Genomic DNA, 9296 nt, shown 5'->3' with positions numbered 1-9296 from the left:
TGGATCCCCTCCCCTGCCAAGATCTCCCCCAACACACCAAGAAAGCAGGAGGCAGGTGCATGCTGCAGGGTTTCCAAACCGCTCCATTTAATGTGCCATTAAAAAGGACATTTCCACCCAGTGGGCTGAGGCCGGATGCGCTCGTTCCTGTTCCCGCGACTGCTGCCTGTGACTGAGCTGCATTCTCCATTGTAGTAAAGCAGTGAAAAAATATTGCACTTTCGTTTGGTTTCTATGAATTTGACTGCCATGCAAGGGGATTTGGCGGGGGGGAGAGGGATGGGGGTGCTCTTTCAGGCTGGGGAGTGCCTGCCCGCCTGGCTTTCACCAGCCCTTCCTAGCTAAGGACAACCTTGCTCTCCTTCATGCCATGTCACGATTGTGTCTTATCCAGGGGGGCTCAAAGGTGTGCACAGGCCCATCCTGCAGCACCAAGCTGCTGTCCCCACAGCAGGAACTTAGTGCTAACTTGGCTCAGGTCCCCGAGCGTCTCACCCCCGGGACAGATGGGGAAACGGGCACAAAGCAGTGACAGGACTTGCCCAGAGTCGGAGGCAGAGCTGGAAGCAGAGTGCTGTAACCCCAGACCTTGAAGCCCCCTTCTGCCAGCAGGCTGGGGACAAGCCAGCCACTCCTGGGGAGCCCGGCAAACAAGCAGCATCTATTTGTTTGGGGAGGAAAACCCCAGTCAGCGGTGACGGCAGCAAGGGTACAGGTCTCGGGGATCACAGGAGAGGCCGGGGGTGCGCTCAGGCTGCCGACAGCCTGGCCTTTTGGACCCCCCTGGAGTTCATGCCGCTCAGCCCCAGTGCCCAGTGGCAGGCGCGGGCACGGGGCTCAGTCGTGCCTCTTGCCTTCCCGGAGCTTGTGGTTGCTGTCCCTGCGGGGCAGGACCGGGCCCTGCTCCCACGGCTTCCTGCCCTTGTGCTCTCGCTGCTGCTTGGAGTCCCGCTTCCGCTCCTCGTTGCGCTTGTGCTCCTCGCGGCCCGGTGCCTCGAGCCGGGGGGCACGGCCCTTCCCCTCCTCCTTCCTGTGTCGCTCCCCCCGCCTGCCCTCCTTGCCCTCCCCACGCACCCTCTTCCTGGGCCAAGGCTGCTCCTCCTCCTCCTCCTCCTCCTCCTCGTCCTCCTGGGGCTCCTTGGGCACTCTGCTGGCCTTGGCCTCTGGGGGCCTGGCCTTGCCCTGCATCTCCTTCTTGCTGCCTCGCTCCACCTGAGCTGCACGACTCTCTCTGGGCTTCTCTTCCTTCCTCTCTGGCTTCTCTCTCGGCTTCTCCCTCGGCTTCTCCTTGGCCTTCTTCGGCTCTGCCTTGGCCTGCGGTTCCTCTGGGGTTTCTTCAGCCTTGGCTTCCGGTTCTTCTGTTTCCTCTGGCTCTGACCGGCCGAGCCATCTCTTGAGGAACCAGGGCTCTGCCTGCGGGGGAAGCAGACATGGACGGGCCCCGGCTCTCACTGTGATCCTGGGTCAGCCCATGCTCCAGGGCCTCCCCCGGCTGCACATCCAGAGCTACAGCAATGCCACGTGTGCAGCAGGTCACAGCAGTGCCCTGCAGACCCCAAGGGGCCCTTGTCTCCCTCCTACCTGACGCAGAGGCTGTGCCCCAGGGCTCTTTGATAATGCACGTGTCTCTGACCCCGGCAGCCCGACAAGCTCCCAGTGGCAGACTTCATCCCTGCCGCACTAGGCCCTGGAGTCCCTTTGCAACTGCCCATCGCTTGCTGGGCGTGGGCCTGATTCTGCAAGCATCAGGAGCATCCTCCTGGCAGGCGTAAAGCATCCTCAGCTCCTCTGCCTCAGGGGTTCAGGCACCTTGTGGGATTGGAGCTCAGTGGTGCACCCACGTTGGTGCCCAAGGGCAAAGCAGCTCCCAAGCTGCAGCCCTGTCCCATGGGGCTATCGCCATGCAGACTTCCTGCAGCCCTGTCCCACGGGCATCACCATGCAGACTTCCATGAGTGACCTGGGTAAGGGCTCCAGGCCTGGTCCTGCCCATGCTGAAACTCCCCTCCCATCAGGCCCTAGGGCTTGGTGTGCTCCATCTAGATGTTCCTAGCTAATTTTCTCGGGGCGGCTGGAGCTGAGACAACCCCAGGAGACGGGGCTGCCAGGGCCTCCGTGTCAGGCTCTAGCCCAGTGTGCGTGGCAGACTAGCACAAACCACCCGCCTCGGTTCCCTGCTGCTACCCGCTGCCTCGTCTCAAGGGATGAGCCTCAGCGGCTCCCCCCCTTACCAGCTCACTGGTGCCATCCTCGGGAATGCTGCTCTCGGGCTGGACCCACAGGTTGGGCGCTGCTTCGGGAACCTCGTTGTCCTCCTCGACAACATCTGGGGAAGGGGAGGCACCAAGTGAGCCAGGTCCTGGGAGACGAACGTTGGCAACGGCTGGGGCACCCCTAGCTGCCTGCCCACCATGCAGAGGCTTCCTAGTGAGCGGGGCATCAGACCAGCACAGGCCACACCTTGATAGCACCCCTGCTGCTAGCTGAAGTGACAGTGGGAGGGAGCTGTGGCTGCCAGGAGCTGGCACAGGCACTTTAGTAGGGGCGCTCTTCTCTCCTGCTCAGTGCTGGGCTGAGGGTGCCCACATGCTGCTGCAGCAAGCTCCTTCCAGCCCCCTGTGGTCACTGACAGTCCCAATCCGAACGGGCAGCTCTCCCAGGACTCCTGTCAGCAGGTTGCAATATGCTTTCCCATCGGGCTGGCTTCACTGTCCCCATTTTCAGATGGGAACACTGAGGCACCACGAGGTGGGGACTTGCCCACAGTCAACCTCAGCCTCCCATTGAGGTGGAGCGAGCTCCTGCCCCTGCACTCCCTGGGCTGGTTGAACTTCAAACCGAGTTTTGCTCCCTGCCCAGTCTGTGCCGCATCGCTGTGAGGTGCTCCACCCCAGACCTGACCGCATTGCTGCGAGGAGCACACGGAGAACAGCCCGACGTGCACACCTGAACCAGGGCTGCTCCAGGAACGAGGGGTTTCGAGCCAGATCTGAGCCCCTCCGCCTCCTAGAAATGCACGGAGGCCAGGCCTTATCCCCAGAGAACCCACGCGGCAGTGTGGCCCGGTGGGTAGTGCTGACTTGGGGCCATGCGAACCTGCCTTTCTTTCCTGGCTGTTACTGAGTAGTCGTGTGCCCATGCACAAGCCCCTGCTCCTATTTTCCCTGCTGCCCATCAGAGGTATTAACTCCGTGCGGCAGGGAGGTCTTCTACGAAATCAGGACAATCCAGCCTGATCTGGGACCTCTAAAGTGCCCACTGTCCAGGCAGCAGCACAGCCTGAGTTGGGACGCCCTGTGTGTGTGGCCGGGCTGGTCCCCACAGGCTTCCTTGCCCCGCCGGGAGATGTCTCTTACCTTGGAAGACCTGGAAGCCCATGCTTAGGAGAGCGATGAAGGAGGCGATGAGAATGCACTTGTTCAGGGTCAGCCCGTCCCACAGCAGCTCCTCCTTGGCGGCACCGACTGTTCGGGGTTCGGTCTTCCTTCTCACTGGAAGGGCCTTGGGGACTTTAGGCAAAACGGAAGTGGCGTTACGGTGAGGAAGCAAATGGGGGCTTGAAGCCTGCGGGGGGATGTGAGGTGCAGGACACGGCAGGGGAGCAGAGCTGGGTTGCAAGGGGGTGCTCACAGCAGGGTGGGACTAGGGATCCCTTGCTCTCATGTCTTCTGGCCCAATGACCAGCAGCAGTGATAGGCTCCCCCAGGACTCGTGCCTACCCTGCTGTTTGCCAGCGGGCAGGGAGCACCCACATCCTGGGGCTGGGGGATGAGGAGAGGGGAAAGACCCGCTCCTAGCTCCAGCTGGTGTGCAAGGGATTCACGCGTGAGGGGTGGGGGTGACCCCAGTTGGCCGGCGAGACAAGGAGGGCAGCTGGGGGCTGCTATATGTAAGAGCTCTGTGCAAACTGCATGGTGGAGCAGGCTGCTTAAACAGAGTCAGGACTCCTGGGTTTCACTCCAGGCTCTGGCACTGGCACCACAGGCAAGTCACGTGGGCCAATGCTTTCAAATATTAGGGACTGAGTCTGGAAGAGAAATAAGCAGCCCGGTTCGCGCAGGGGCTCGGTGTCTGCAGCTCAGCAGTGTCGCACGGGGTTCTGGAGAGGAGAATTTCGCCCCTCCACCCCCCCGCCAGGCTGGGCAGTTGCTCCTGGGCTGACCCAGGGGTAGGGTTTGTGCTGCTGTCCCTACCCAGGCAGGAGCCAGCGGGCCGCTGCTGAGCACCCCCTCAGCCCGAGTACCTGGGGGCACGGCCGAGCTGGCTTTCTCCGCCACCTTCTCTGTCCTCTTTGCCTTCTGCTCCACTTCGGCCGGTGGTGTTTCCGTCATGGTCTCCACAAACTCGTCCAGGTCCGTCTCAATAATGTGCAGCTTGTTCCCCTCCTCCCCTAGCTCCTGAAAGACGAAAGAATGAGGATGGGACTCCTGGGTGCATGAGCAGAGCGGCTAATGGGGAAAATAGGCCAGCCTGGAGCTATTCAATGCAGCCCGAGCATGTTACAGGTCCCCCTGTGCCTGGGCCGTGGCAGGGAGCCCTGCATGCTTGTACCCTGAGCTTCTCGTTCAATCCCTGGGGTGACGGCAAAGACGTTCACCGCGTGGCTGAAGGATGTGAGCAGGGGGCATGGGCCGCGTATGCCCCTGAGGAAGGGTCTCAGGAATGCAGCGCGGGGCAGGTGTGCCTCAATGTTACGTGTCCAGCTGTGCTCAGGGGACGTCTATGCTGCGGGGCAGAGATACCCGAGCTCACCTGGGGACTGGTAGCTGTGTGTCACCACAGCAGCGCGAGGCTCCGGGGCGGCCACTTGACCCTGATCTTGTCAGAGAAGGAGGGCAGCCGGGTAGTTCGGTGTCAAGAGCGTGTGCCCAGCATCCCTCTGCCAGCCAGCAGGAGACCCACCCAAGTGTAGTCAATTATGGCATCCCCCCAGGGCTGCCACTTGGCGAGGGTTTGCTCCTGGCTACTACTGACAACTGATGGCTTACTGGGGATTCTCCCACGGCTCGAGTGCCGGACCCTGCGCCTGGAAGCACTTCCATCCCCACGCTGCCTATGGGCCATTTAGCTGCTGACTTCACTCGTCTGTGGGTTCACTTCGATGAGACCTACTGCGGGGATGCCAAGCTCTACGCTGTTGCCCTTGGTGCTCAGGGGAGCCAACAGGGTGCTCCAGCGGGCAGCACCGAGGAAGGAAACTCGGGGGTGGACAGAAACGTTCGAGACCCCTGATTCCCTGTCTGATCTCTACAGATTGCTTAGAGATTCACCGTGGAGCCGAGGCTGGTGGGGTCAGTTTTACCCGGCACGCGTGCAATGCATTAAACCACCCCAGAGTTGTTCCACATCCTCACGCCACCTAAGATGCATCCTGCTTCTCAGCAGAGACCTACAAACCAGTCTGGGCTCCCAGACAAACTGGTTGGGGTTGCACCAGAGGTCAGCTCGGTGGGGAAGGGGGTGACAGTCACGTTCGTGGTATTCTACTCGAATTAGGTTGCAATCCCAGGGATGTGGAGGAGAGCCAAACCTTTGTTCAAAGGCATCTGTCTGAGCACAAGTGCTCTGCAGAGCTGCTTAGCTGCAGCCAGTAATCCCCTCCTGTGCGTCTGCCTGGGGAACAACGGATCCCTTGGAGAGGGGGAGCTTAGAAACAGAGACGAAGCAGGCCCTTGGGTCTGGCCCGACCCTGGGCACTCCAGCTGGGCCAGGATGCAGAGATGCAGTATGACCGACTCCTTAATTAACATGTCGGATCAGAGCAGATGGGGAAAAACGGTCGATCATCACAGATCAGTGACAGCAACAGCTGAATGATGATACTGCTGGCTACAGCTCAGCCAGGGTGGGGCGTCACTCCCCTCGGGGCCCATGCCAAGGCCATGCTTCCAGCTAAATGTCACCCATGGAATCACACTTTTGCTTTTGTTCCAGTTGTGAAGTGGAGGAAAACCTTTCTCACCTACACAAAGCCAATGCACCTGGCAGCCCCAGAGCCTGGACCTGAACGTGGCCACTGCCAGACCCTGCAAAGAAAGGTGCAAACCCTTCCTGGTGCAGCTCTGTGAAATGTTAGCCCCTGCAGTGAGGCTCATGCCTGACCTCAGCTGGGGATTAGCTTACACCCGTTCCAGGAGGGCTGATCTCCCTTCTGCATTTATCTTAGCTAGTGCATGGACAGGGGTTATTTCCATTCACGTGTCTAGGACTTTAGGAGTACCCTCAACAGCAATAGAGGATTCAATCCGATAGACTGATAGGCCACAGGTGCAAAGTGTATAGATCTGAACTGCCTTAAGCTGGGGCTCATTACTAACACAGGAGCCGACCGTGAGGTCTGGTGCTAGATTTGAGCTCCCCGGAGACTGGAAGTGTTCAGATCCTGGCACCGGTTTCTCTCCAGAATGATCCTTCCTTGGCCTCTCGCTCAGGCCTGAGGCTCTGCACGGGGCCGGGCTGCACAAGTGAGTTAGCGTGTGAGGTTTAAACATCTGAAAGGGCAGTCTTTTGGGCAGGTTTTCTCCTGCACTTGTGTCAGGGCCAGGGGCAGGCAGGAGGGCTGCCTGGCCTCTATTTTGTGCATGGTTTTTAAGGCGTCTGTCTCACTCTCCTCCCGCCCCTCACTGCTTTCTACCCAAGCACTCTAATTTTATCATCCTGCTTTCATTAGTGCCCGTCATTGGCACCTCTCCCAGGCTAGAAATCTATGTGCCCGGCCTCAGCCTCCTTCTGCCTCAGTAACCTGGGACACCTGCTCCCCCCTCCCTAGCTTCTCCACCCCCTGGGCTGCCAGCAAGCTCTCCTTTGCAGACGAAGCCCCCGAGATGAGCAGAGTAGCTGGGCTCTGCCAGGCCTGCGGAGTGGCACGCTGCCCTTCTCAGCACGTCCGGCTCCCAGTCAGCTTGCTGGAAGCCCCCATTAGCATCCAGCAGGCACTTCTATGCTCCTCTGAGCCAAGCACGTGCCCCATCAGTCTCCTCATTGCCTCCTTCCCCACTTCCGTGGGCAACTGCCAGGCCAGCCCTGTTCCTTAGGGCTGGATGATTTTAGCCAAGCAAAATGAATGCAAAGTCCTGCTGCTGAAAGCTTGGGAAAGGGGGATCAGCTCCAACCTGGACCCCCCCAGGATCCTATGACCCTCATACCAGATCTCTGCAGCTTCCCACCTAGCCTGGATGGCCCCGTTGCAAACATCCAGCATCACACAACCTAGGCCAGCATGCACAGAGCACCCCCCCGGAGGTACAGACTTTCTGGGAGTGCAGACGTGTGCTACTTACATGTGACGTACCGTTTACCTCCTCGCTGCCCTGTGACACCTCTGTACCTGGGGGAGAGAAAATGCATCGCGAATAAGCCATGAAGCAGGGACATCCCCGGGGGCTCAGACTATGAGACCATCACAGCAGCTAGCCGCTGGCGACAGAGGAGATGGAAACCACGCTGGTACTGCCAATAAATTCTCCTCTAGGTTCAGGGGTAGGATGTTTGCTTTAGTCTTTGTAGCAACCATAATGTCTGTTCCCCAAAGCACAAGAATTTGGGAGGGGTCTCTCGCTCGGGCCAAAAGGGGGTGGGGTGTTGAGCACTGGAGGCAATGCAGTTACTGGGCAGGGGAGAGGTTTTACTGGATGATCGTCTAAAAAGCAGTCGTCATGCAGCAGCGTCGCACGGGGCATAAGGCTTCACAGGTAAGCAGGGGTCACGGGTAAGTCATGTGCATCACTGAATGTGCCACAGCACGCGCAGACCTCCTCATCCCAGTAGCAACCCGTTTCCCGGCAGTTGTAGGAACAGATTCTCCAAGGGCAAGTTGCAGGCTGCTGGGAGAGCTGTCCAAGGCTCCCCTGTCCGGCACCTGCCTGATACGCTCCCTCTAACGCATGCATTTAGCTGCCGGTCAGGCACCCTGGCTGCCTTCTCTGCGTCTGGGATACATCAAATACCGGGTTGGTCTCAAGGGTGGCTTGGGGCAATCGCAGCCTCCGGAGCAATAAGTCACGAGGCTGGTCTTTCCGCACGTTCCCAGCAGACCTCGGTAATGTCTCAGGACCTAATTCTCTGACTTCATGGGTCTTGAGTGGCCGCTATCATGAGAACTCCCCAGCGGGAGTCTCTCCACTCTAGAGACATGAAAGGACAGGAAAGGTCTCTGGGCGTAGGTCTGAGATTGCCGTTTCAAGGACGACTGTAGGCAACACAAGACACAGTTTGAGAAACCAAGCCAGGCCTTTAAAGCCTGATCTCTCCAAGTCAGGTGAGCTGGAAACTTGCAGGTCGGGGCTTCCTGGTTGCTTCCAACCTCAGCGGGCTGCACAAATACGCACCGCGGGAGCCCCTCGTTCTGCTCGCCACGCTCCTCCCACCTCGCGAGCTGCGCCCACGGTGAGATTTAGTGCCTGCGTGCTGGGATCCCCTGGCATGAGCTCCACGGGCCCGAGTGCTAGACCCGCCGAGCCTTTACAGCTACGTTTGGAAGCAAAGGGAACTGCAGATGCTCAGCGTTTTTGCAAGTCAGGTCCTTTGATGGCTCTTGAGACGAGTCACGAGCGATGTCAAAAGGAGAACAAAGCAAGCTGGTAATGAGATTTCTGCAGCGGTTCAAGCCGGTGAGTGACAGTTCATTAGTGACCATGCTGGATCTTCTCCTTGCACTTCAGCTCTTATCCTATCTCCTTCGGTTTGTTGTGCCAAAACGTTCAATACGAGAAATATTACAAGAGTTACGATTGAATGGGGATTCAGTGTTTTCTTTAGCGTCCAATGTATCTTTTCTTGCCCTCAATAAGCATTAAAATCTGCTTTTCCCTGTTTTCTGGAGGTCTTAGATCTGCCGAGAGCCAACCTTCTTGGAAGCTGTGCCACAAATACTCTGCACGCTCTCTGAGTGCCACTCCAGTCCCTTTTCCCTACCCTATCTGCTGCTCTGCTTTCTGTCCCCTGTCCTATCCGCCACTGTGCTGCCTGTCCCCTCCCTGATCTGCTGTGTGCTACGTACAGAGGCAGTCTGTGCCACTTATGATGCCACAGGTTGCCCTAAAGGACCCAGCAACATAGACCGGGAGTGCTCGCTGCCCTATTACAGGGGCAAGCGGGAGGAACCTTTAACACAAAGAGCTTTTCTCCCAGCTTGCATAAACTTGCAAACCTCTCAGTCCATCTCATGTCTCTACCTGGCTAAACAGGCTTTAAACCTACTAGCTCCCCAGCCGCTGGGAAAGGAGAAGCAGTGCATGAAGCCTGAATGTCTAACACAAGGAAACAGGAAAAAATGGTGTTAAGATCCACTTTGGGGC

At 58.5% G+C, this 9296-nt stretch overlaps 1 protein-coding gene across 6 annotated transcripts in view; it reads right to left on the bottom strand.

Moving 5' to 3' along the window:
* Nucleotides 1–58: 58 nt before the first annotated feature.
* JSRP1 (junctional sarcoplasmic reticulum protein 1) overlaps nucleotides 59–9296 on the bottom strand; it is a 58685-nt gene continuing 49447 nt past the window's right edge. For all 6 annotated transcript variants that reach the window (XM_019489937.2, XM_019489938.2, XM_019489934.2 and 3 more), the window contains 5 exons: nucleotides 7281–7327; nucleotides 4244–4397; nucleotides 3357–3509; nucleotides 2232–2326; nucleotides 59–1413 (listed from right to left, as the gene is read on the bottom strand). In XM_019489937.2, coding sequence (XP_019345482.2) covers nucleotides 838–1413; nucleotides 2232–2326; nucleotides 3357–3509; nucleotides 4244–4397; nucleotides 7281–7327 — 1025 coding nt within the window. In that variant the 3' untranslated portion in view covers nucleotides 59–837. The remainder of the gene's footprint in view (nucleotides 1414–2231; nucleotides 2327–3356; nucleotides 3510–4243; nucleotides 4398–7280; nucleotides 7328–9296) is intronic.

Source organism: Alligator mississippiensis, chromosome 16 (assembly GCF_030867095.1).
Source record: "Alligator mississippiensis isolate rAllMis1 chromosome 16, rAllMis1, whole genome shotgun sequence".
NCBI classification, from domain to species: domain Eukaryota; kingdom Metazoa; phylum Chordata; order Crocodylia; family Alligatoridae; genus Alligator; species Alligator mississippiensis.
This window is presented reverse-complemented; position numbering and strand designations above follow the sequence as displayed.